We start from the raw sequence: 24,894 nt of genomic DNA, 5'->3' as shown, positions 1-24,894 counted from the left end.
CTAAAATCAACTTGGGATTTTCAATGCATACCTACAGGCTACTAGTAATAGCCACAACAGCAATACTGCTTATTATTGTCACCAAATAATAGTTGATAAACTCGACAGCATTATTATGGAGATGAAGTCGTTTTTCAACCGGGCGTATTACAGCCCTGAAAGCTCTTTGGGGGCAAAGGCCCCGCTACAAGAAAAGTCCCGCCGGATATGAGGAGGTCTCTATATCAACGAGCGGATCTTGGCGGATGGCAACTTCAATTTTGCAAACTCCGAGTCTCAAAATATTCTTTTGACGATGGAGAAAATTGACACACATTGCCATATTGTTCCTCCAGGCTGGAGAAAATGGTGCGAGGAACATGGTTGGGACAAGCCTGATGGCATGCCATGTATTCCGGTACGTCTATGTTCCGCGGTCTAATTGACAAACTCGCTGATGGAATTTCTAGGAATGGTCGGCAGAGGGACATATTGCACTCATGGATAAGCTCGGTATTAAGCGGTCAATTCCGAGCATTACCTCGCCCGGCACGCTTCTCAAAGTCGGAGACTTTCCATGAGCCAAGCGTGTAACGCGAGAGACGAACATCAAGATCTCTCAAATCTGCCGCCAATCCCCTGGCCGATTTGGTTGATTCGCATCTCTCCCATTGCCAGATGTCGAGGGCTCTCTCGAAGAGATCGATCATGCCCTCGAACTCGGGGCATCTGGGTTCGCAGCCATGACCAATGCCCAGGTTTACTACATGGGCGATTCTCGATTTGACCCCGTGTTCAAAAAGTTGAATCAGCACAAGACTGTTATTTTCATGCATCCTACTCAATGCTGTTCTCTGGATAATCCGGAAGCCGAGAACCCTCTGGCGCAATATCCGAGCGGGCTGTCGTGAACTTGCTTCTATCGGGTACAGTGACACAATTCGAGAACTTGACATCCCTGGTTTCGCATTGTGGTGCGACTCTGCCGCCTCTTGTTGAACGTTTTTCTGCGTTCTCTACGCGAATGCTCAAATCTAGCGAAAAGATGGCCAGCGAGCGGGTCAAAGAGATCTTCTCCACTCGGTTCTACTTTGATCTTGCAGAAATGCCGTTTCCAGATTTGATCCATGGGTATTTGCGTATTGGAACGCCGGAACGTTTGCTGTATGGCAGTGATTATCCTTATACGCCTAGTGCCGTTATTGAGATTCTGAATAAGACGATGGATGAGCAAATGAAGGAGCTTTTTGACCAGGAGCAGCTTCAGAGGATATTCTCTCGTAATGCTTGTGAGCTTCACCTGTGATTTGGTACTAGTATAGACAAAGCAGTCTTAATTATTGATTGTAATTATATCACCGAATTCAAGTTTGCAATGCCATGTGGTGCCTCCAATATTGCCAGTCTCTTCAAGCATATGCCAGACCCTGGTACGGCGGCCTTGAAACCCTGGATGATGTGTATACGTAATGGGAAAATCTACCTTCCTGGTATTCGGTCTTATGTGGCCTTGTCTGACAACAAAGAGGCATTGAACTCATGATGGCAAATGAACCATTAGAAATGTTTTTTCAACTTTATTACAGAAGTTCGATTGAATTGGTTCACCTTGGTCAAATAGCCCTATCGATTTATACTATAAGATCCCAGACTTTAAGTTCAAGTTGTGAGTATAATACTTTTAAGTTTTGGGCCATTACTAGTATACCACCGGCCAAGCCCCTATATGCTGCTACCTTAGATACTAGCAGCACAATAACCTTACTACTACTACTACTACTACTACTACTACTACTATGCCCCTTGAATCTTATATAGTAGTGTATACTGTATCTAAAACTAAATATATCTTCTATAGCTATTTTAGAAAGAGTATTATACTATTAATAATAATCTATTCCTTATTTAATCTATCTTTAAGTTTTAACTAAGACTAGTACTTACTAAGATTTATGGATCCCTTTTCCCGGAACATTAATGTTCCACTCTGGCCTTATTCTGCCATGCCTAGTTTCTATTCACTGACTAACCACTGGCAGTTACCGATAGAGACACTACAATTTTAACAGTGTTTCCATTCTATTTTTACACGAGCTGCATATTATACAGCCTTCGGCCGACACTCGTTTCATCCTCCTAACCCGGCCCCCTTCCCCCTTCTTCGCCCTTGTATTTTTCCTTCCCGAGAACAACACCAGACGCAGATCATGTCCGACGACGACGAGTATTATGAGTGGGACGAAGACTATCTCCTTGAGGACCTAGTTCCAGACCTTGTCGTAAGTGACACGCTACGCACTCCGCGTAGATCCTGCATACTCTGCTCTGCTCGACATTACGCCACGAATGCAGGCAGACAAAGAAAAAGAGAAACAGAGACTAACGCAAGACCTTCTTAACAGGACGAACTCGCTCAAAGCTCATATTACGAAGCGGCGCTATACGAAGACCCTTCCTTCGACGTGGAGGATTACTTCAGTGATTGGGAATACTATTCAGACGATTACCATGACGACGACCCAACCGTAAAAACGACCGCGCCACCCGCGCAGAAAAAGGCTCGCCGAGCGCAGGCGCAGGCAAAGGCCACCACCAACCGCGTCGCTGGACCGAAATTCTCGGCCATTCCGGATATATCTTCCTTCCAGGGCGTGATTTGGAAAACGCCGAGCCTGGATCCTTACCAGGATGTCGCGGTCTTCTATGAGCCGATTGGGAATAAGGTGGCCCTCTTGAAGGACTGGCGGGAGGTTTTCAAGTCTGCGCAGCCGGCGCTTGACAAGTCGAGGCTGCGAAAGAGGAAAGCCATGGATCAGGAGGAGGAGGAGGAGGAGGAGAAAGACGCGGAGGCCGACAATGAAATGTCCTTTGCCGATGATGAGTTCCCCTGCGATGGCGATGACGACAAACTTGGCAATGACGACGACCAAGTCGACAGCTCGATGTCTGATGTCGTTTCTATGGACAATATGAGCGAAACCGGAGATGCAGGGGAAGCGTCGAATACGACCCCGGAATGCACGCAATCACCAAAGGAGGTGCCAGCAGAGGCGCCAACATCGACGCCTGCTAAACGGGGTCGGAAGCGCAAGGCGGATGCTCCGGCCGAGGATGCAAACAAGGATAACCCGGGCACCGACTCGCCGCGGACTACTCGGTCGAAACGAGTTGCGTCCAAGAAGGGTGCTGGCGAGGGTAGTTTATCCGGTGCTTCGACTGCTCCCACGCGCAGATCCACACGGCAGAAGAAGTAATTGGGTGATTTGGATTTAATTGGTTGAAGATGTTATCTACGTTCCTCACCGGTGGAACGATATATTCTATATGAGATATAATGAATACAATGAAATCTACATGTACACTGGCATTCAAAGGAAGTTGTTGAAGTTGTTGCCCAGATGCACTTGGGAGCTTGGGCCGTATCCGATAAAAAATTACATTCTGAAGATATCTATCTTTGTGTATATGGAGATCTTCACTGAGCATACTCCTTGTTGAATGCGCGGCCAATGACCATTCGACGAATCTCGCTTGTACCGGCACCGATCTCGTAAAGTTTGGCATCACGGAGAAGTCGGCCTGCTGAGATCTCATTGATATAGCCGTTGCCGCCCATCAGCTGGATAGCGTCCAGGGTACACTCTGTGGCGCGCTCGGCAGCGTAGAGGATTGCGCCGGCACAATCCTGGGTACGGATGACTAGTTGACCAGGAGCGACGGCACCATTGTCGACCTCTCGTGCCGTGGTGTAGGTGTAGGCCCGAGAGGCTGCTAGTTTGGTATACATGTCGGCGAGCTTGCCCTGAATCAGCTGGTTATGGGCGATGGGGGTGCCGAATTGTTTTCGAACATGTGTATAGGGAAGCACCAGATCGAGAGCAGCTTGCATGATTCTAGCAAAGGTTAGCAATTGGAGATCAATAATTATGTGATAAACACGACATACCCTAGTGGTCCCGCACTGAGGACAAGACGTTCCAGATCGAGACCTTCCATCAATACCTTGACACCTCGGTTCAGCTCTCCCAAAACATTTGCGTGTGGGACAAAGACGTCCTCAAAGACTAGTTCTCCAGTGTTGGACCCGCGCATGCCCAACTTGTCAAGCTTCTGAGCGCATGAAAAGCCCTTGAAGTTCTTCTCAACCACGAAGGCCGTGATGCCCTTTGACCCTGCCTTGGGCTCGGTTTTGGCATACACGACGATGAAATCCGCATCAGGGCCCTATAAAGTAGAGAGAATGTCAGCGATGGATCTACAATGAGAAAAGCTCTGGACTAACATTTGTGATCCACATCTTAGTACCATTCAACACCCAGCCTCCGTCCACCGATTTGGCCGTAGTTTTCATACTGACGACATCGGATCCAGCGCCGTGTTCGGACATGGCGAGAGCTCCGACCTTCTCGCCGGATAGAAGACCGGGGAGGAAGCGTTCTTTTTGTTCGGGCGAGCCGTTGAGGGAGAGTTGGTTGACACATAGCTGAGAGTGGGCAGCATAGGAAAGACCGATACTGCCTGTGTGCACATAAATATTAGATTGATATCGACTGAAGGTTTAGTGAAATGTGGAAGATATACCAGAAGCCCGGCTAAGCTCTTCCATCACAATGCAGTGTGCCTGGTAGCCCATTCCCAGACCACCGTACTCTTCGTTCGCAGTGACACCGAGGAAGCTGCATGGTAGATTTATGAATTAGCATAGGAAGTATGATCCGTAGCATGGGAGTCAAATAGTACCCAGCCTCGCCCAGTTTCTTCCACATCTCGGGTGGGAAGTTGTTCTGCTCATCCGTTCGCGCCGCAACCTCGGCTGGTATCTCACGTCCTGCAACGGGGTCAGTTAGGATCGTATGTATAGGCATTCAATGGACGGACTCGTAAAATCCTGGACACGCTCTCTCAATTCAATCAGTTCATCTTCTGTTGGAGGCTCAAAGCCCACAGGGTGCTTCGTTGACACGCTCCGCACGAAACCTGTGGAGAGTGCGGGGATGGCACTTCGTCGCAGTGAGCGGGTGGAAGCGCGCAGGAGGGAAGGAAGAGCAATGGAGGCCATTTTTAGAAACCGATGCAGTTCCACGAAAATCCTGTGTATCGTAGATTGTAGAGTCCAAGAGAAGTGTGGAGGTTGGACTACTTAAAGAGAATGTGAATGCGGAAGGGAAAAGGCGGCAGTCGTCGGCGCGGAACAAGGCATGGATGTATACTAGTCACACATGCCAACACTATGCTTGTGCTACACTTGTTTCCTCCATGATTGAGTGGTGTGATTTACTGACAATGAAGATATGTATATAATCTCTATTTTATCTATTTTTGTTTCTTTTAAACTAGAAATTCCATCCAATCTATTCCTCTACAGCCCATCCCTTCTTCAAGTCAACCTCGAGGCGGTGATGGCAGCCGCGGGTAGAAGCGGCAATCATCGCACCTCCGCACATCTGGGGAAGCCGGGGCATCTCTTGACCTTTTGACCTCTTGACCTCGCTACTTTCTACATATCTCATTGACTTTCACTTCTACATTGACCATGCAACGGCAATGAGAAAGGACCTTTTCTCTATAATATCCCACAGCTAACTTTTCTTCTTACCCTCAAACACTCACCACTCCCCCTATCCCCCGCAATGCGCGCCCTTTCCCCGCTCGTCCTCCGGAGCTTGGGCTCGCGGGTTGGTCCACGAAACTACCGACCAGCACACTTCACCATACTTAAGACTGTCTCCAGCACACACTCCAGGACAGTCGCCAGCTACACACACCCTCATCATGCCTCCGCCCTCTCCGTCTTACCCACGGCAATCGACACCTCGTCGCCCGAGTACCAAGAGAACAGCCAGCAGATGCAAGCACTCCTCGACCAAATGAGCAGTCTACACGGAAAGATCGCCCAGGGCGGCTCAGAAAAAGCCCGTGAGAAGCACATCGCCCGAGGCAAGATGCTACCACGCGATCGTGTATCCGCCCTCATCGACCCAGGCACTTCCTTCCTGGAATTATCCCCACTAGCCGGACACGAGATGTACGAGGGCGACGACGTCCCGGCCGGCGGCATAATCACTGGCATTGGCACAGTCGAGGGCGTCAACTGCATGATCGTCGCAAACGACAGCACCGTGAAGGGCGGCACATACTACCCCATCACGGTAAAGAAACATCTTCGCGCACAGGCAATCGCACAAGAGAACAGACTTCCATGTATCTACCTCGTTGATTCGGGCGGTGCCAACCTTCCACACCAAGCAGACGTCTTCCCAGACCGGGACCACTTCGGTCGAATCTTCTTCAATCAAGCGCGCATGAGCTCCCTCGGCATCCCACAGCTCTCAGTCGTTATGGGTCCCTGCACCGCCGGTGGCGCCTACGTCCCAGCCATGAGCGACGAGTCCATCATCGTCGAGAACCAAGGCACAATCTTCCTAGCAGGACCACCTCTCGTCAAGGCCGCAACGGGCGAAGTCGTTTCAGCGGAGGACCTCGGCGGCGGCGAGCTACATTCTAGTATCTCCGGCGTAACGGATTATCTCGCCGTTGACGACGCCCACGCACTCGTGCTCGCCCGCCGAAGCGTCGCAAACCTAAACTACCCCCAAACCAAGCTCCCCGCCCAAGTGGAAGAAATCACAGTGAAAGAGCCACTCTACGATCCCGCCGAACTAAACGGCATCGTCGGGACAAATCTGCGCCGCCAGATCCCAGCACACGAAGTCATTGCGCGAATCGTCGACGGGAGCGAATTCGCCGAGTTCAAGCGAGACTATGGCTCGACGCTGGTGACGGGCTTTGCGCGGATTCACGGCCACCGTGTTGGCATCGTCGCCAATAATGGTATCTTGTTCTCTGAGTCGTCGCTCAAGGGGGCGCATTTCATTGAACTTTGTGCACAGCGCCGGATTCCGCTTGTGTTTTTGCAGAATATTTCGGGATTCATGGTTGGTGCTGATGCGGAGAAGGGTGGTATTGCGAAGAATGGGGCTAAGCTTGTTACTGCGGTTGCTTGCGCTGATGTTCCTAAATTTACGGTTGTTTTTGGCTCCAGTGCTGGCGCGGGTAACTACGGCATGTGGTAAGTTTGATCGTACCTCTTTCTCTGGCTTGGCTTTGCTTTGCTCCTCCCCCTGCTTGCATCTATCTTGATGGCATATATCTAATTATCTTTTTTCTCTTTCAGTGGCCGCGCCTACTCCCCCCCGCTTGATGTTCATGTGGCCCAATGCCAAGATCGGCGTCATGGGCTCGGAGCAATTATCCTCTGTCATGGAGGCTGTCGGTCGATCTGCGGATCCGGCACTGAAAGATCGAATTGACCACGAGTCCGAGGCCATTTTCTCCTCGGCTCGACTGTGGGATGACGGTGTGATCCCGCCTGCTCAGACGAGGAAAATGCTTGGGCTTGGATTGGCCGCCGCTGTGGGTGGGAAGGCTGAACCAGATGTTCAGACTAGGTTTGGCGTATTCCGTATGTGAGGTGCTGCGAAGCAGCTCGGGATGGGGATTCGTTCAGAGATAAATATAGAAATGTGGTCACTGGAGGAATGTCTAGTATTCAATCAAGCATATCGTTTTCTTCGCTTTTAGCGTAATGGTTGTCAAGAAAGGAAATAGGGTAACTTGACGGGAATATCAAAGCAGTGATAAAATGAACTTGAACACAAGAAGAAATAGTAGAAAAATGACAGGGAAATATAAACACTTTTATTCATCGCGACCTTTTTTGCCAAATAGCCCATAATTCCAAAGCCCAAAGTATGTAAGAATAGATAAGAGGAAGCAAAGCCGACACGCAGCTTCGCCGGAGAAGTAAAAAAAATGATAAAAGAAGCAGTCGAAAGGGTGAAAAGGTAGGTAATAAAGATAAAGAATAGTAAAAAAGAGAAGAGAAGAGAAAATGGCAAAAAAAAAAAGAGCAATGGTATAATATGTGACGAATGGCGGCGACGCATCGTTCTATGTAGAGGGGGGCGCAGATGCAGAAAGCGTGAGTCGAGAACATCATAAGACACGTCAAACGTGGATGCGGAGGCAGCGTGACTAGAACATCTATGAACAATTGAATCCGTTCAAACTCCAGCGCAGAGCTAGAGTGCAGTCAGGAAGTTCACGCGTCCATAGAAAGGTTGGAAGGTAAAAAAAAATAGGTAAACATCATCAAGGGTTTGTAGGGGAGAGGGGCGGGGGGAGGGCATAGAATTTATCATCAGAGAATCACACAAGGACTTCGACGGCGTGTAGACCGATTATCTCTATCCTTCTTTCGATCTCGTGTGGAATTCTCGCGCTTGCGAAAGGAGTCGCTCCCGCCGGAACCTTCCAGGTCTTTGCGGATGATTTGGCGGCAGAGGTCGACGAATACTTCGTTTACGTTTGCGCGGCGGCGGGCAGAGGTCTCGTAGTATGGAGCATTGCCCCAGTTTTGGGAGAGGCCGAATGCTCGGGCGCGGGGGACGGCGCGGTCTTCTTCCAGGTCTGATTTGTTGCCGACGATCACTAGGGGGACTTTTTCATCGTCTTTGATTCGGATGATTTGTTCGCGGAGTTCGGAGAGTTCGTTTAGGGAAGAGGCACTTGTGATTGAGAAGACGAGGAGGAAACCTTGGCCTTGTTTCATGTAGAGTTCTCTGGTTTTTTGTTAGTTGGTTGACAGTGTTGGTGGTGATGCGGTGTGGTGCGGTGTGTTGGTTGGACTGGAAGGAAGGGGGGGTGGAGGTACCTCATGGCCGCTGGGAAAGTTGTTAGCTCTGATCTGGCAGTTTGAATTCAGAATTGGACTTACTGAATTGTTCTGTTCCTGCTGTGTCGAGACTGAAACGTGCAATTGTGTTAGCTTGGTCGTGGTGTCGGCTTCGCTCGCTGGCACCTACATTTCCAATATGCATTGTCGACCCTGAATGACGCGTTAGTTTAGTATATTTCAATATTGACTCGAGATACTCGAAATACTCACATCGACTTCGATTTGTTTGCGGTAGGAATCCTCGATGGTGGGGTCATAGCTTTCGATCCAAACATTTTGGACGAATTGAGCTGTCAATGCATGAGCTTCTGTGGATCCACGCGGTCTCGTCACAGCATCGTTGTCCATATAGGAAGGGGATTGTGTGTACCAGTCAAGCAGCTCTTTCCCACACCTCCAGCACCCAGAACAACAATGTGATATTCCCGTCTATACGCGACCAAATAATTAGAAGCTGCATTGGCCGAGGGCGAGGAGCAAGCCGAAGACAACTTACTGCGGACGCATTGATGCGATTGTCTGAGGATTGTATTAGGTAGTGGCAATCAAGTATGGCAGACGAAAAGGGCAACAGGTCAATGGCACGGTCACGGTCACGGTCACGATCACGTTCACGTTCTAGATCGTGACGGAAACAAGGGCGAGGGTGGTGGTGTTGTTCGAGGCGGAGATGGGGTGACAGGGGAGGGAGATGTTTTGGGAGGACCGGTAGTCGAAAGCTAGAGGGGGATTCGCACCGTATACTGCGATAGATCCCTCAATTGTTGCACGATTATCCAGCACCCTTGGGGGCCGATGAGGAGTTCAAGGAGGTGGAATCGGTTACATCGGTCTTCCAATGGCGGACTGGCTGGGGTGCACGGACGTTTTCAATGGGATTGTCGGCCCACGGCGCCACAGAGTGGGGAGGTCAGTGAAGATGGAGAGAGAGAGGGAGAGAGAGGAAGCAGAGAAGAGGGCAGGGGGATAAAGTTGATCAAAGGAAAGGGATTGAGGGCGAACTGAAGAGCGTTAGGGGAAAAAAAAGTTAAGAGTAAAAGGGGAATAAAAAATAAACTTGAAGGTTCGAGGCTTGAGGGGGGAGGGGAAAGAAAAAAGGTACTCGTAATGGCACTCGAACTGGCTTTATTTGTGCGGGCCGAACTAGGGCGATGACCGTGGGAAGCCCAGGGATTCCCAGGGGGTAAAAGGGAAAAATTCAAAATTCAATCAAAATGAAGTAAAGCAATTGGCCATCACATCTTCTAGAATCCTCAGTCATTGCATCTCCAATCACCTCATGGTGGACAGTACATACAAAGCTGGCGGTGAGCGAGTGATATTCCTTCTTCTCCCGCACTCAACTCCTGACAATTACTCCACCGATGATAGAATCGTGCATATGAACACCACTGAAGAATCCGGCATTCGGCAATGCCTGCCTGCACTCGAAAGTACATATTTGTGGCATTCTGACCTGTCCCAACCCAACTTGAAGCCCTGGGCTAGTCCCGGCTAATTACCACGGTGATGTGAGGAGGCATGCTTCCCTTGGACCTCGGAGGGGGCTAAAGTCCCGGGCCAAGAAGTACAGGGAAACTTGAACAAATTTACATTTGATCGGTTGACTTTATCCGTGCTGGTTAATATTCCGACATTCTATCCTATCACTTCAATGCTGGATGAGCAAGAAAAAGCAAATTGCTTCTTTTTCGGATGTATAGCCCGGGTCACGTGATCGATACAGTGACAGTTACCACAGTCAGTAGGAGAGGAAAAGAGAAGAGCGGACCAAAAGAAGATAGATCGATTCAATACTAGATTTATTCTATTGGTGATGGCCAAGGTTGATTGTGGGCTCGGATCACAACCCCTGTCAAAGACGATGAGTAATTTCAGTTGCACGAGGGGCCTAGGCGTGTGCAATGGAAGTACTCCTGGCAGCCCTCATTATGCTAGTATAATGTCAATGATTGATCCGAGGTACCCCCCTCATTGGTATCTGGTATGCACGACTCTGGGGTAAGGGTGCAGAATCAGATGCCTGGGCATAGGTACATCTAGGATGTACCTCCGAGGTATGCGTATGCTGCATGCAAAGGTACACACCCCGGGGCAGTATGTGTTGTGCGGCCACTCGACAGTGCAGCCATAGTACCGGGTGATCAGTGCATATGCTGTATGAAGGAATCCCGGAATCCTGGAATCCTGGAACCCTGATCTATTCTTTATTCCACAGTGTTAATGATATCTAATGTAACCATCCTATCTAATATACCACTTTCATGGCCACTGCTGACCGCCGAGTACGTCATGAGATCACGTGCCTCCGGAGGCACAAGCGCCAGAGCCCACGCCCACGCCAGCCCAGCCCAGCTTGACTGCATTCTCTCCTCTCATCCCTCGATCCATTGCCATCCGCCCACTCGAAGCAATTATCAAAATTCAAAAAGACCATCCTTTAAAAATGGCTTCTTTCCAGGACCGTGCCCAGCACGCTGTTGCCCAGCTCGACAAGGAGGTGTGTTCCCGTCTTGTGTGCGTTGACTGGTGCCTCGCCAGCTGCAGCTGTCCTTCCACCGCCCGTTTGCTGCTCTGCAGGAGCTGCGATGGCCTGCGATGGATGACACCTCAGCTCGCGCGACACTAGCGACATCCCCTTCGCAGTCAAGGATGGCGATATTTCGCTCTACGAGCTTGTGTGCTGACTATCGCTTGTTCTCTAATAGCTCTCCAAGTACCCGGTTCTGAACAACCTGGAGCGCCAGACCAACGTCCCCAAGGTCTACGTCATCCTGGGTCTGGTCGGCGTCTACTTCTTCCTCGTTTTCTTCAACATCGCTGGCGAGTTCCTCGTTAACTTCGCCGGTTTCCTCCTCCCCGGTTACTACTCGCTCCAGGCCCTCTTCACTTCGGGCACCGCGGATGACACTCAGGTGAGACTCTCCCAATCCGAAATCACATTTTCGCAAACTTGAAATAACCCATATGCTAACAATTACCTTATCCTAGTGGTTGACTGTAAGTTCTCGTGACCCCAACCTCTTCCCAGCCCTGCCACCTGCTCCCGGCACAGGACCACGGTCCATGCGGAACTGGCCTTATCAGTTCCACGTGACAATTTCCTACCTCGCGCAACATTTGACTCACTCTTCTACCAATAGTACTGGGTCGTCTTTTCTTTCCTGACCGTCATCGAGAGCGCCATCAGCGCCGCCTACTGGTTCCGTACGTACAGATGACTCGCGACCTTCCTGACGCCCACACTGACCTTATCGCGCAGCCTTCTACTACATCTTCAAGTTCGTCCTGATCCTCTGGATGGCTCTTCCCCAGACCAGGTAAGTTTGCGCCGCCCGAAAAAAACCGCAGATTCGGAAATTAAATACTAACACCATCCCAGCGGTGCTCAAATCGTCTTCCACTCTTTCCTCCAGCCCGTTGCTGGCCGCTTCTTCTCCAGCACCGGTACCTCCACCAACCTCCGCGCTCAGGCCGAGGCTGCTGCCAAGTCCCAGTAAATGTCTACTCTAGCAGATCCGGCAGTGACTCATACTCCACGCCGTGTATCATGACCAGAGCTGTAACAAGTTTCGGGAGGTTTCATCAATATGACGAGATTTCGCGCGCACTGGGTACTTTTACTTTTAACGAAGCGCATCAAAGGCCAGAACTTTGGTGCAAATGAATGCCTTTTGGAGGATGACGACAATAGAGTTGAAATGACTGGAAGGACAGGATCAGGACTGCGGGAGTGAGAGTCAAGAGCGAAAGTAAAGAGAGACAGGGCCGGGGTTGAGGTTGAGGTTGGCCTGTCTGTGGTGGACCGTTGTTTGTGTTTATCGCGAGGGAAAGCTGTTGTTTGAAGCGATGCCCCCGGGCAAAGAGAGTGGATGCATTTTGGCTTTCGCCAGCTGTTTCATACCTTAGGAACATAGCCCGTATCTACTTGCTTCTTGGACACTGTGCTGTGCATCTGCTTAATTTTTGTATTTGCCTCTTGATACCTCGGTTTGTATTTTGTGTTCAACGCGGCGTAGGCTCTCGTTTTGCAGCTTTTGATTGCATGCACTAGTAACTACTGCGTCACTCCACGTACACTCTATTTTTCCGTCGTCATTAATTCTCCTAGTATCATCCAAACTGTTCTTCTCAATAATATCCTTACTCTTTTTTTCATATCCCAGGATTGGGCATTTATTCTAGCTTCAATATGCCAACCAAGCGCTGCCAATGGAGAAGGGCAAGGCCATACAATCCACCATGGTCTGAAATAACATGCATACTTTGCGGTGCAACGCCTCCGGCATTATCTTCAGAGACAAAATCCGACAGATCGCTGGTTGTTCTTGAGGAGGCAGAATTGGAAATTCATCGCAACAGGGACCCGTTTCCTGACCATCTCATTACGCCATCGACCGTAGTGGAGAGGGCGAATTTCACTAAGTTTACTTGCCTGTCATCCTGCTATTATCGAGCAAGTGAGTTCTAATTTCACCATTCAACACTCAAAGCTGAAACCAATTAGTACAGTCATTAAATCTTGTTCTACTTCCGAGTATTATCTCACGGGAATTGGATTAATTGGGTCCCCGTCTTGCAAGGGCCCGTTTCTCTACCTTCCAAGAGATAAAAATTCTGCACAGATCTGTAGTAGAAAGATCACGTCGAACTTCGACAATGCACGGTTTAGACAATTCTTTCTGGCAGGTGTCGAAGATAGACAATCAAAGCACTACGAAGGCAAGAATATGGGGTTTCCCTTCCACGCTCACTGTTGGGAGATCCTGGGTCATCTTCTGGGGAAGGAGGTAATTGAGAGAATGCCCGGCGCCATCGTCCAAGCAGCGAGAGAATATTGGCGTAGTGGAAACATAAAATATGCCCGGATGTGGGGGATTGACCACACAATGGATCGTTGGCAAGGCGTGACCCATCCTGCCGAAGATTCAAGTTCAAGTTCTCTGCGCCTAAGCTGGGGACTGCTATACCAAAAAGGAGTTAATATTTTCCACAGTCCTTGGATTGTACCAGAAATTCAAAAGGCAATCAAATTAGCTCAAGACCAAAGGGCACAAGGAGCCGGCTTGAAAAAGAGTTCCTATCTCTGCAGACTTCCAATGGAAGTTTTCCTCCTGGTTATTGAGATCATTTGCCCGTTGAAATACACTCGAATTGATATTTCAAATATGCGTAACATGTTATGCGTGTTTGATTTGGAGTTGCCAGAATGCATTTGGAAAAGCCGATTTCAACCACATCGTCACTTATTCTTGGAACTGGATTTATTGAAGGAGGAGGATTATGATTCTTTGGACTGGCAAATTTTATGGCTAGGTTTGATGGATCTCGTTGTGGATACTAGGGATTGGGTTGAAGCTGAAAGGGGCGGCTTAACAAATCGTGGACGAGTACTCGAACACATCCAGGGGATCATCACGAAGTTTCATGAGCTTACTTAAAAGAGACGAGAGAATCAAAACAGCGATAATACAATCTACTTCGTTATGAGAGATTTATTTGCTTGATCTGCAGCGTGAAACCTTTTTACTCTGGCTATACGGACCTAATGATATTTCAAATTTCAACTAATGCTTTTTGTTCTGATATTCTGAGTGTTTGTCATCTAACAGGATTTGAATTGGATATAACGCACATTGAAACGATCGAGAACAACCCGACGCGGGATTGCCAGTGGAATGATCCTGCAGAATCATATTGACGACCTTTGATTCGAGCCATAAACTTGGCTTCGATTGCTATGATTCGTATCCAGGATTTTCCCACATCGTTGTCTTGATCCCGAGTATATCTTCAAAGGTCCGAAAATCCCTTCTCCCCTGACTGAGATGTGTGCACATCCTGTGGGCGTGTGATGATTTCGGGCTTGGTCCAACTGGTCATCTAAACCATATTCCGGAGTTCTGTACCCAGTTGCGCACTGTTCATAGCTTATTGAAGCGGGTGAACAAAAGCTTGCCGAGTGCAACTTTTTGAGAGGAGGTATGATCCGCGCTGAGGATGAATTTATTGCTTCGGTAGTGTATTCCTTACTTGCTGGCTTGGGAGTTCTCCTTGACTGGTATCCATGTTGATGTATCATGAGGATTATATTGGAAGATGGAGAGTTGGAACGACAGAAGGAGTCCCACTGGTGGCTGTTGTTTGTGCGGCGGATCGTACTTGCCTACTGGACGCCAACGTACCTTCCTCTACAACCCTGGCTTAGTTACTACTAAGCATGAGAATTAGGAAGTTACGACTGGGACCTGCTGCCTTCCAAAGCTGTATCGGGGACTTGACGAGTATCACCTTTAGTTAAAGGGCGATATTACAGCGACCCCCCGGGGGCCTACTGAGTATGCTCTTTTAACTCGAATACAGAAGATATGCAGGATTGTTCGATATTTCGTGAGTGTCATTCCCGAATTAGGTTCAGTGTGGCTAGGCTGAAGAGATAACTCGGACCGAAAAAAAAGATTAATTGTATTGTTCAAGGACACAAGACCTTCGTGAGTCCATTGTGAGGTCCTGCCTCCATTTCCATTTCATTTCCATTGCCACAGGTCTGTGCGCATGCATATTGGTAGTCTGTGATGATCGTAACGCTTCTCGGCTGCAATCTGTATCTGCACAGAAAAGTGTTGAGTCACAGCCTTCTTCTCTTTATATTTAGTATGAGGCGGCTTCCAGATTGCCTGACGTGGCTCATATTCCCATGTTAAATTTGGGACTTAGACTAGTACAGGCCCATGCGGTTGCCCCAACCGTCGGTCCGTGGGTTGACCACAATGCGGTAGGGGAAGGGATTTGAGTCGCTGGTTGTAATTGGTGGAATATGATCTTTGTCTTTGTTGACAAGGTTGAGAATCTTGAGAGCAGCTTTCTGGAGCATATTACCCATTGCCTTGCGAACCTTGGCGCGCTCTGTCAGATGGTTAGTATGTGAGATATTTGAATTGGGTGTGAGAGTAGGGTTCGTGGATCTCATCTTCTATGTTCCACATCTTTCTGAGTAGAAACACTGATATATACCAGTGTATCTACTCCACTAGAGATGAGGAGGAAGACGAATACCCGTAAGGCCACCTATCCACGAAACCATCCCCTCATAACAGGAAATGACTCTACTCACCAGACTCAGTCCGCGGCGTCGCAATGGTAACATCCAACGTCCAAATCTCCCAGCAGACCTCTTCCTCTCCATTCCCAGCAAGTCCGCCAAACCACATCCCCGAGCGCCGGCGTTTCTTCTCATAGAACTCCACAGCGATGCGTCCCCGTACACCCCCGCCCCCACCCGCCTTCCTATCCTGCGCACCAGCAGCCGAGGAGAGATGCTGGCGGACGAGGGCCTCTACGCGGGACTCTATAAGTGTTTCAAGGTCTGCGTCATTGATAGCGGGGAGGGTGAAGTCGAGTACATCGAAGGTGACGGGTCGGATGGAGGGGAAGTAGCGGTGGAAGAAGATGAGGTTTAGGACACCTGGACGAGATTAGTTTCCGAACAATGTGCTTGGATCAAGTAGATGTCAGCCGGTTCTAGTCTCCAGTACCTTTCAGCACGTCGCGCACGGTGGTGGTGTCGGCGAAGATCTCCAGGAAGTACTCCGGAGGGGTTTTGCGGGGCTCCATCCCCGCCCGCGAGGACCGGCCCAGCACGCGGACCGGAGGGGTATCGCGTTTGTTCCGGCGAGAAGTAGACTGGAGACTGGAGAGTGGGCGCGAGGATCAAGTGGTCACAAGGTTGAAGGGCGTTCGAAGTGTGGGAGAATGTAGAGTGGGAATGAGAGGTGTTGCATAGAGAGGGGGTCAGATAGCTTGGGTGGAGTGACGATGATGCCGATGCGTTCGGGGCGGTTTCTGTCGGCCATTAGGATCGGACTGGGCCGAATGGGGCTTATCGGCTTATCATTGGCCGGGGCATTCCTAGGGATGTGTCAAAGGACAGTAATAAGGTAGCTTCTTGGGTAGTGAGTAAAAAGGAAAGGGACAAGATCTAGGGGACTTCCTTGCTATTGCTGAGTGTTCTCCGGACTACGGTAATCCATAGGTGCCACCATCTCCAACCTTACACCCCCCCTCGTTTCGATCTTGACCAGCTGAGATATCAGTCGACCAATTAGAGATGAACTATTTAGCTGAGGTAATACCTGGTGCGATGTACTGTCTTTTTTATTTCAATTATTTCGATTATTGAAATATTTCCTGCCCTCTTAATTGATTTAGTTGCGTGATGAATCCTCTCTATTTCCTCAGAAGCAGCCCAACAGCGGCCAAAGCAGACAAAAAGGATTTCTCCTCCGGAATCTGGGAATTTCTCAGGCTCTACCAATCACATCGGCAATTTCATTGAAATGACTCCACCCGCTTAGCAATCTTCCTCCACTGCCACTTCAAAGGAGAGGGAAGGTCCAACCTTGGAAATTCTAATTCGCACAATCTTGCTGAATAGTATATAGACGTCAGAAATGGCATCTTCAGGCCGAACATTGGTAATCCGGAGAGTTTGTCTCTTGACGTCGTCGATGTCGGGTGAATTAATAATGAACATACTTGATCCATAAATGGCATTGCAATGAGACGGTTATAGATGGCATATTGGTATAAGTAGTACCTCAGGAGAACCTTCTTTAATGTTCCTCACAGACTACTGAAGATAACTCAACCGACCACAACTTCATTCTGAAGAGTTTTGACCGAGCATCTCATTCCCAATGGCTACCAGCAAGACACAGGTTCTCGTCGTGGGCGCAACCGGATACATGTATGTGCAGCTGACCTCGCCACCAATATTCGCCAACATTGACGATGACCTTCGAATGAAAATCTAATCCGACTTCTTTTGAATCAGTGGTGGATCGATTCTCTCTGAGATTCTGCGCTCATCACAGGCTTCTCAATTGAGTATCTCTGCTCTAATCCGTCGCCCAGAGCAGGCGGCCAAGCTGGAAGCCCTAGGAGTGAAGCCATTGCAATTCCAGGGTTTGGATGACCTAGAAGCTTGCACGGATGCAGCCTCTAAGCATGATGGTATTGGATTCCATCTGGTTACTGTATTTCTTTTCTCCATCGCTAACATTTTTAGTTGTGATCAATGCCGCCTCCGCATCCCATGACAGTTCCGCTAAGGCCCTGATTGAAGGCTTGGCCCTCAGAAAGAAGGCCACAGGAAATGATGCCTACATGATTCATGTAAGACCTTCAATATATAGAGGAATTCCTCGAATTCCTCGGAGCAAAAGCTGATATATTTCAGACATCCGGCACCTCAATTTTGGGTGACCATCCCTATACCGGCACGGCGCAGAACGGCAAAATTTGGTCCGATGAGAAGGATGACATTTACGCCATGGAGAAGGGACATCCCGAAACTTACGGACAACGCGTCACCGATGTTGTTGTTGTCGAGACAGGAAAGAGTCTAGGCATTAAAACATACATTGTCGTCCCTCCCACCATCTGTATGTTGAAAAAATGCCTATAACCCCTGAAGTTGAATCTTTTGCTCATATTTAGCAGATGGAAAGGGATCAGGTCCCTTTGCGACCCTGAGTCAACAGGTCCCCAACCTTGCACGTTTGGCACGGAAGCGTGGATCCACACCAGTGATTGAAAGTGGCAGAGGCGTAAGTGATGACAAGCCCTTTTTATATTTACTGTCTGACCAGCTTCTTTTCAGATTTGGAATCATGTGCATATTGACGATCTTTCTGACTTTTACCTCCGCCTCTTCCATGCTGTCGTTGAAAAGCAAAGCTGGCTTCCTTCAGGCCCAGAGGCTATCTTCTTTGTCGAAAGTGGCGAGCACACATGGCTTCAGGTCAGCCAGGGAATTGCTGATGCCCTGCACAAGCGAAAGCTTCTGGCGACAAACAACGTCCAATCAATCGGTCTCAAGGAAGCAGCTGCGGCAATTACCAATGGCGATGAGAGTAAAGCAGAGATCTCTCTCGCATCGAAGTATGTGAATTTCCGAGTCCCATAGCCTTTTCATTCTTATACTAATGATTTTCCTAGTTCGAGAGCTCGGGCTGATTTCGCTCGGAACAAACTTGGATGGAACACGAGCCGTGGACTGGAGGATTTCCTGAACCATTTTGATGGCGAGGTGGAAGCTATGCTGAAAGAGCTGAGTGGCTAGGCTATAACGAGAAATTTCCAATAAAATCTCATAGCTACTCATTGAGATCTGAGATATCTAATGAGAGCAATAAATTGGAAATGTTTGCGGTTTGTTTATTACTATTACCGGGCAATATGGGGTTTCAAACTTTTGCAACGCCACTGTAGTAGAGGGACATGTGACAGACTCCGAGTCGTATTTGTATTGGTACTTACGACGAATCTGGACATGATGCTGCGGGTGCGGGGAATCATATTGCGATGACTCATAGCAACCAAATTAACGAAATATAATTCCTAGTCACTATCAATTCAAAGAAAAAAACATTTTCTTTAACTAGGCTTTTTTTCTTAAACTACCCAGTGTGTTCCGAAAAGTCCGCCAATTGTAATGGGTAACGATTGGGAGCTTTATTGGCAATGGATGTTCAAAACAGGGGTATCGGTACTGGGATGTGATAGCCTTGGCTTTAGTCTCTAGTCTGCTTACTCGCATAGTGTTTGTATTTTATAATACACACCGGTGGATGTATACTCTCATTCACATTGGATCGTCGTAGTGGATACCACATTGACTCCGCACCTGGAAACTTGAACCTCTTCTCTCAACACCCCTACAGTCATGGGCAAATTCTTTGAATCTATTTCCGACGACCTCGGTCAATGGGCCTTACGCCAGAGAGTTTTCTTCGTGGCCTCCGCTCCTCTACGTGGCCGGCATATCAACCTTTCTCCAAAGGGCCTACCGGATTCTTGCCTTGCCATCCTTGACCCGAACCAAGTGGCCTACATCGATTCGACCGGGTCTGGATGTGAAACGATTTCCCATCTGCGCGAAAATGGTCGCATTACTTTGATGTTTTGCTCGTTTGATGCTTCTCCTCGTATCATGCGGCTCTTTGCTACTGGGTCTGTTATTGAGTGGGACCAGCCCGAGTTTCCTGCATACTTGAAGCGTATGGGCAAGTCCGAGGTTGCTGGAGCGCGTGCTGTTATTAAACTTGATGTTTTCAAGGTTAGTATTACCCCTCTGGGTTGAATCAGATTTATTTAGCGTTTTGATGATTTATCTAGGTGCAAACATCTTGCGGCTATGGTGTTCCATTGCTGGCCTTGGACACTGACTCCGAAACCGACGAATCCAAACCATATCTAAAGGACCGTGAGACATTGAGTCGTTATGCCGCCAAAATGGTTAGCTCCGGGAAGACGCAAGAATATCAGCAAGAATGCAATAATCGCAGCTTAGATGGACTCCCCGGTCTTCAATCTGCACTCAGAGATGGCGGGAACTCTATTTGGCGACTGAAGTTGGAGAATTGGCTGAACCAACATAGAGATGAAGTCAAGACGGTGAAAGTATTGGCGCTTCTTTTGATAGCAATTTTGATGGGATTGAAGTGGCATATAGCCATATAGTTATAGATGACTATAAAGTCGGGTGAAACTTTTATAACTATAAGGTATTTAGCCTTTACTGTCTCGATAATCCCATCTCCATCATAGACCAATTCTCAGAGTTCAACTACCTGAAGCCCAACCACCTCAAGACAAGCCACTGTAGCCTTAATGCTCCATCCCGCAGGTGACCGCCATTATATCCATATCCAACTACGCCTCCATTGGTGACAAGGAGGGTTTAGCCACAGTTTCCCTAAAAGTGTGCACCGCTTCAAGCGAAAATGTCGTTTTGGGCGCCTTCGAGGTAAAAGAAAGCTATTAGCATTTGCTTTCTCCTGTTGCAATGAAAATTGGACATATCACATACCAGATTCCCATCCCCATGCCTTGTTGTACATGGGTGTCTTGCCATCGGGTACTTGAACATTGTTCCCAGTTTGCTCTGTTATATGGTTAGCTGAAGCAAACAACTGTCTTCGAATGATTTTTCTTACGGTTAAAGGCAATCATCTGCTTGGCACCCTTGACACACTTTGTAATGTCATCATCACAGTATTTGGCGATCTGAGCTGGCGCGACCTTTTTGGACGATGTTGATTCAGTCACGTTGCATTTATAACCGGCCATGTACCTGTTTTGGGACGATCATTTAGCAACTCGGTAGAACAAGGGTGCAGGGTTAAGACTCACATATTCGGCTGTCCACATCCATTCGGAGCCTAAGAAAGCGTTAGTTGTGTGGTGAGACCTGGGGAGATTCTTTAACGTACCCAGAGCCACGCGCAGGTGCAGCCACCCTCTGGGCAAGGAGGGAGATCGGCGGGGGACCTCATAAGTAGCCTCACGCTTCCATGGAGTGCTAAGATAAAATAAGTCAGCTTTTGGAATTTGCTTCCTGTATGTTTGAGAACTCACTGCTCCAGAACAGTGAACACAGCTAGGTTTTCCATTGTGACCTTGCTCAAGTCGGACTGGTAGCTGATGGCAAATGCGGTACCGGCAGCCGTGGACTGATTGTTGGTATGCATTGCCCCATCATCCTGAATACATTCAGGGGGATTTCCAGGACCAGCCCAGTCTTCTGGGTGGTCTTTCCCATCCGGCCAAGCAGAGCTGTACTTTCCGTCGTATGAAAGCGAGGTTTGGGCCCGGTTGTGGGCCAGCTCGACAGTGAACTTGCCGCCAGCAGGAAGCTCAAGTATGTCGCCATCTGCAGGGGGTGCAGCATCACAGCCGCGGTCGTGCTGGAACCACCAATCCTCGCGGGCGAGGTTGTACAGTGGTGCGACCGCAGTATTGGTATTGGCGTTGTCGGTAGAAAGATCTGGACCTCCGAAGCAATACATGCCTTTAGTCCAAGCAACTGTATGTGCCTGGGCCGCAGCAGCCAGTGCTAATAGAGCGGTCACTTTTATCATCTTGAATGAAAGCTGGAAGAAAAAGAGCGGATTTTGTAAAGATTGATGTTGCTGTGTGTTGACAGAGGTTTCGCCGGATGTTGCAGTTTATATATTTGAGCAGCGATAAATAATGATGACTGAACAGTATTAGTATCGAGAACAACTACTCGTAGCATAAGTGACTACCTCTTGACTTGAAGCATAATTAATATATGCCGAGAAATTATGGAGTAGAAAGACCCTGTTCAATTAACCCCTTGATCCGGTGCTGTTTCAGGCTCATCTGAAAGCCTAAATAGATGAAAGTGGCCCCACATGGGGTGCTTCAAGATCTGAACTGGAGATGTCAAACAACCAATTACCTTGGACATCGCAAGAGGAAAGTCAAAGTCGACCACCTGTAGTTTGCTGTTGGCGAGAACGACCCGAAATGGAAACTGGTATCTTCCTCTGCCGGTCTGTGGGCTGAAATCCCGAGCAATGAAAACAGGATGAATCCCACGGGCCTCCGTGAGTTAGCGCCAGGTTTCGATAAATGAAAAATGAATATGTACAAACCTATCTTTTTCATGCGAGCTAGGACAAACTTAGGTATTGCACATACACCTCTTCATTCAACATCAGACAATCAACATCACTGAAGGGCACTTGGTTTTAGTAATGGCCCCTCCCGAGGGAAAAACGTCTCTCCAGCCCATTTCCTGAGAAATTATTGTTTTCGAGGAGACGTAATGTCGCAGCTGCTCATCTGCTAATTTTCTTCTTGTTTGGAGTGTTTTATAGTTCTGTTCTGTTTGTGCCGCGGTCCGTTGTGTTAAAGCGGCATGAAGGGATTTCCTCATCGGGACCAATCGCACCAAATCCGGGGTTGCCGCTGAAGGGTAGCGATGTTTTGACAGGTTTGCGTTTATTGAGGAAATAGTGATGATTGAAATTATTAGGAATCACTCTAATACAGGTATTCAGGCATCATGCCTAGGGCTTTAAGAAAAATGACCATGCGGTATAAACATGGAGTGGTTCGATCACAATCTTCTCCGCATCGAGTCTAGCCGAGGCCGCTCCAACTCCCCCGGCCCTCCACGATCGGCAAACAACCTCCCTCCTCCGTCGCACATGGTCGGGTTCTGGCATCAACACCTGCCATCCTGACATCGATTCTTTTTACCTACACAATACCATGATCGGGGCCACGAGGCGCTGGTTTCAGCGCAATCGCAAGGGCCTTGCGATCGGGGCCGGCGTGCTTGGAGCAGGTTACCTGGCCGGGCAGTACCTATTGTCCAAGATCTCCGAGGCGCGTGAGCGCATGAGCAGTGATCGAATCGCAAAAGAGAAGTGAGTTATTCCTTTCCTGTCATGCCTACCCCATTCTCCAGATGCCCCTGTCGTCTTGTCGGCTTGCCCGCCAGCTTGTGACGGATCCAATCCCTCCCTAACCACATCGAGTTTCGAGTTTAGACCTTGGCTAACCATCAAATAAACAGTTTGCGACGACGTTTCGAACAAAACCAAACCGACTGCACCTATACCGTCCTTGCCCTATTACCCACCGCAACCGAGAATGTCATTGAAGCGCTCCCCGTGGAGGAGCTCACCAAGGAGCTACAGAAGAAGCGAGCGGAGAGGTTGGCTCGCATCAGCGTCGGAGAAGGCACAGGCTCGGACATGAGCTCTGTGGCCCCAAGTCTACCCGAGGACGACCGTAAGAGCCTCTCCAGCTTCCAGAGCGAGGGCTTTGTGCATGCCAGCCAGGTGGGGGAGTCCGTGGAGTCGGAAGAACAACCTCGAGTGAAACGAAACAAGACCCAGCTGTGGAACGAGGTCAAGATCACATGTATGTGTGGCTATTGGGCTTTGCATATGTCCCTTCGTCTCGAATACTAGCGGCTAACCTATGTACAGCCATCACCCGATCTTTTACCCTCATTTATACCCTCTCGTTACTCACCATCTTCACCCGCATCCAACTCAACCTCCTCGGTCGTCGAAACTACCTCTCCAGTGTCATTTCTCTGGCTACTCCCTCGGCCGATTCACCCATCAGCCTTGAAGACCATGATGATGATATTACCCAAACCCTGGGCGATGATTTCGAGACAAATCGACGATACCTTGCTTTCAGCTGGTGGCTGCTTCACCGTGGGTGGCAGGAGTTGATGGAGCGCGTTCAACCCGCTGTGGAGGAAGTATTTGGTCCTCTCAACCCACGTGAGGATATCAGTCTCTCGAAACTGTCAGAGTTGACCCTTCAAATCCGGAAGAAAGTCGAGGGCAACACCGAAGACGAGCGACGGTGAGCATTACGCATGACATCCGAATATACCCTTTCACCAGTGCTGACCGAAACAATCCATAGATCCAAGAAATGGCTTTCATGTCTGCTCCCGCCCACGGAGGAAGAGGAGACTGTTCTGCGCGAATCTGGCGTGGAGGGGGTGGCAGACCCGTCCTCCTCACAGACTGCGTCCAAATTGCGCCATCTCCTCGATGAGACCGCTGATTTAATCGACTCTCCTTCCTTCTCCTTCGTTTTGACTCTTCTCAACAACGAGGGTTTCTCCACCCTTGTTGACCAGAAGTGCGCAAACGAGGCATTCAAGACCTCGGCTACTGTCCCCGAAACTGCACCTCAGTCATTCGACTCCATCGCCACCGTGATCCCGCCTGCGTCAGAGCGGAAGACAAAGCTTGCTAACTTGCTTGCTGTCATGGCCCGCCAAGCGCACGTTATCGGTAATGGCTCACACCAGCCCAATGAGTATCTCGGCCCCATGGAGCAGAACGTCCGCGAGCTGGAAGCATTCTCTGCTGTCATCTATAGCTCCAACTTTGATCTCGAGCTACTTGGTGCCAACCGTAAGGATGTGCCTACCGAGGCGGGAGACTCGCCTTCGGTGAACCTCGAATCATCTTCGTTTGGACCAGTGATGGTGGATAAGGAGATTGATACCGAGGAGATCTCCCAGAGTGCCCCTGTCCTTGTCGAAAAAGAAGAGGCAGAAGAGGAGGTTATTTCCCCTGCTGCCCAAGAACAGACACGGGAGGTTGGCGTAGAGGCTGGTGTTGAGGCTGGCGCGGATTCCGCCTTCGAGCGTGCTTGGGGCAAGGCTACGGACGACGAGCCCGCCGCGAAGACCGAGGCTGAAGTTTGACTTAACTACTCGCTTTTCATCATGTTTCTTGACAATACCCTTTTTTGTGATTACGTGTCACTGGGCGCCACTGTCTTAGACTGGGTCGTGCTAATGATTATATGTCTATACTTGCTAG

At 49.1% G+C, this 24,894-nt stretch overlaps 11 protein-coding genes across 11 annotated transcripts; 7 read left to right on the top strand and 4 right to left on the bottom strand.

The window, feature by feature from the left end:
* Positions 1 to 295: 295 nt before the first annotated feature.
* Positions 296 to 1,285, top strand: N7481_013020 (amidohydrolase family protein; the record flags this gene model as incomplete). The annotated part of the gene is made up of 5 exons (XM_057272239.1): positions 296 to 397; positions 450 to 542; positions 567 to 630; positions 658 to 800; positions 878 to 1,285. 5 exons carry the CDS (start codon positions 296 to 298, stop codon positions 1,283 to 1,285), a joined length of 810 nt encoding a protein of 269 aa, XP_057116427.1.
* A 901-nt stretch (positions 1,286 to 2,186) lies between these two features.
* N7481_013019 (uncharacterized protein) lies at positions 2,187 to 3,233 on the top strand (the record flags this gene model as incomplete). The annotated part of the gene is made up of 2 exons (XM_057272238.1): positions 2,187 to 2,258; positions 2,382 to 3,233. 2 exons carry the CDS (start codon positions 2,187 to 2,189, stop codon positions 3,231 to 3,233), a joined length of 924 nt encoding a protein of 307 aa, XP_057116426.1.
* Positions 3,234 to 3,454: 221 nt separating this feature from the next.
* On the bottom strand, positions 3,455 to 5,038 carry N7481_013018 (isovaleryl-CoA dehydrogenase; the record flags this gene model as incomplete). The annotated part of the gene is made up of 6 exons (XM_057272237.1): positions 3,455 to 3,872; positions 3,926 to 4,203; positions 4,262 to 4,497; positions 4,561 to 4,655; positions 4,720 to 4,807; positions 4,858 to 5,038. 6 exons carry the CDS (start codon positions 5,036 to 5,038, stop codon positions 3,455 to 3,457), a joined length of 1,296 nt encoding a protein of 431 aa, XP_057116425.1.
* Positions 5,039 to 5,609: 571 nt separating this feature from the next.
* On the top strand, positions 5,610 to 7,449 carry N7481_013017 (putative 3-methylcrotonyl-CoA carboxylase, beta subunit (MccB); the record flags this gene model as incomplete). The annotated part of the gene is made up of 2 exons (XM_057272236.1): positions 5,610 to 7,032; positions 7,154 to 7,449. 2 exons carry the CDS (start codon positions 5,610 to 5,612, stop codon positions 7,447 to 7,449), a joined length of 1,719 nt encoding a protein of 572 aa, XP_057116424.1.
* A 730-nt stretch (positions 7,450 to 8,179) lies between these two features.
* Positions 8,180 to 9,064, bottom strand: N7481_013016 (uncharacterized protein; the record flags this gene model as incomplete). The annotated part of the gene is made up of 5 exons (XM_057272235.1): positions 8,180 to 8,600; positions 8,693 to 8,702; positions 8,756 to 8,784; positions 8,844 to 8,866; positions 8,927 to 9,064. The coding sequence occupies 5 exons, from the start codon at positions 9,062 to 9,064 to the stop codon at positions 8,180 to 8,182; spliced, it is 621 nt and encodes a 206-aa protein (XP_057116423.1).
* A 2,098-nt stretch (positions 9,065 to 11,162) lies between these two features.
* Positions 11,163 to 12,216, top strand: yop1 (putative membrane biogenesis protein (Yop1); the record flags this gene model as incomplete). Its single annotated transcript, XM_057272234.1, has 6 exons — positions 11,163 to 11,216; positions 11,425 to 11,631; positions 11,708 to 11,716; positions 11,860 to 11,923; positions 11,979 to 12,036; positions 12,099 to 12,216. The coding sequence occupies 6 exons, from the start codon at positions 11,163 to 11,165 to the stop codon at positions 12,214 to 12,216; spliced, it is 510 nt and encodes a 169-aa protein (XP_057116422.1).
* Positions 12,217 to 15,434: 3,218 nt separating this feature from the next.
* Positions 15,435 to 16,330, bottom strand: N7481_013014 (autophagy-related protein 101; the record flags this gene model as incomplete). The annotated part of the gene is made up of 3 exons (XM_057272233.1): positions 15,435 to 15,622; positions 15,831 to 16,181; positions 16,252 to 16,330. 3 exons carry the CDS (start codon positions 16,328 to 16,330, stop codon positions 15,435 to 15,437), a joined length of 618 nt encoding a protein of 205 aa, XP_057116421.1.
* Positions 16,331 to 17,412: 1,082 nt separating this feature from the next.
* Positions 17,413 to 18,839, top strand: N7481_013013 (NAD-dependent epimerase/dehydratase family protein; the record flags this gene model as incomplete). Its single annotated transcript, XM_057272232.1, has 7 exons — positions 17,413 to 17,462; positions 17,550 to 17,728; positions 17,784 to 17,890; positions 17,955 to 18,159; positions 18,218 to 18,324; positions 18,378 to 18,658; positions 18,716 to 18,839. 7 exons carry the CDS (start codon positions 17,413 to 17,415, stop codon positions 18,837 to 18,839), a joined length of 1,053 nt encoding a protein of 350 aa, XP_057116420.1.
* Positions 18,840 to 19,442: 603 nt separating this feature from the next.
* On the top strand, positions 19,443 to 20,179 carry N7481_013012 (uncharacterized protein; the record flags this gene model as incomplete). The annotated part of the gene is made up of 2 exons (XM_057272231.1): positions 19,443 to 19,835; positions 19,895 to 20,179. Coding segments are annotated over 2 exons (678 nt in total), but the record flags the coding sequence as incomplete, so codon positions are not given.
* A 313-nt stretch (positions 20,180 to 20,492) lies between these two features.
* On the bottom strand, positions 20,493 to 21,639 carry N7481_013011 (lignocellulolytic auxiliary activity family 14 protein; the record flags this gene model as incomplete). The annotated part of the gene is made up of 6 exons (XM_057272230.1): positions 20,493 to 20,536; positions 20,589 to 20,663; positions 20,716 to 20,800; positions 20,912 to 20,940; positions 20,992 to 21,080; positions 21,137 to 21,639. The coding sequence occupies 6 exons, from the start codon at positions 21,637 to 21,639 to the stop codon at positions 20,493 to 20,495; spliced, it is 825 nt and encodes a 274-aa protein (XP_057116418.1).
* Positions 21,640 to 22,801: 1,162 nt separating this feature from the next.
* N7481_013010 (peroxisomal biogenesis factor 3) lies at positions 22,802 to 24,776 on the top strand (the record flags this gene model as incomplete). The annotated part of the gene is made up of 4 exons (XM_057272229.1): positions 22,802 to 22,959; positions 23,109 to 23,458; positions 23,527 to 23,917; positions 23,981 to 24,776. 4 exons carry the CDS (start codon positions 22,802 to 22,804, stop codon positions 24,774 to 24,776), a joined length of 1,695 nt encoding a protein of 564 aa, XP_057116417.1.
* Positions 24,777 to 24,894: the final 118 nt, after the last annotated feature.

This window comes from Penicillium waksmanii, assembly GCF_028829765.1.
Source record: "Penicillium waksmanii strain IBT 27052 chromosome Unknown utg000010l:1.0-3698451.0:1.0-3701458.0, whole genome shotgun sequence".
Classification (NCBI taxonomy): Eukaryota; Fungi; Ascomycota; class Eurotiomycetes; order Eurotiales; family Aspergillaceae; genus Penicillium; species Penicillium waksmanii.
This window is presented reverse-complemented; position numbering and strand designations above follow the sequence as displayed.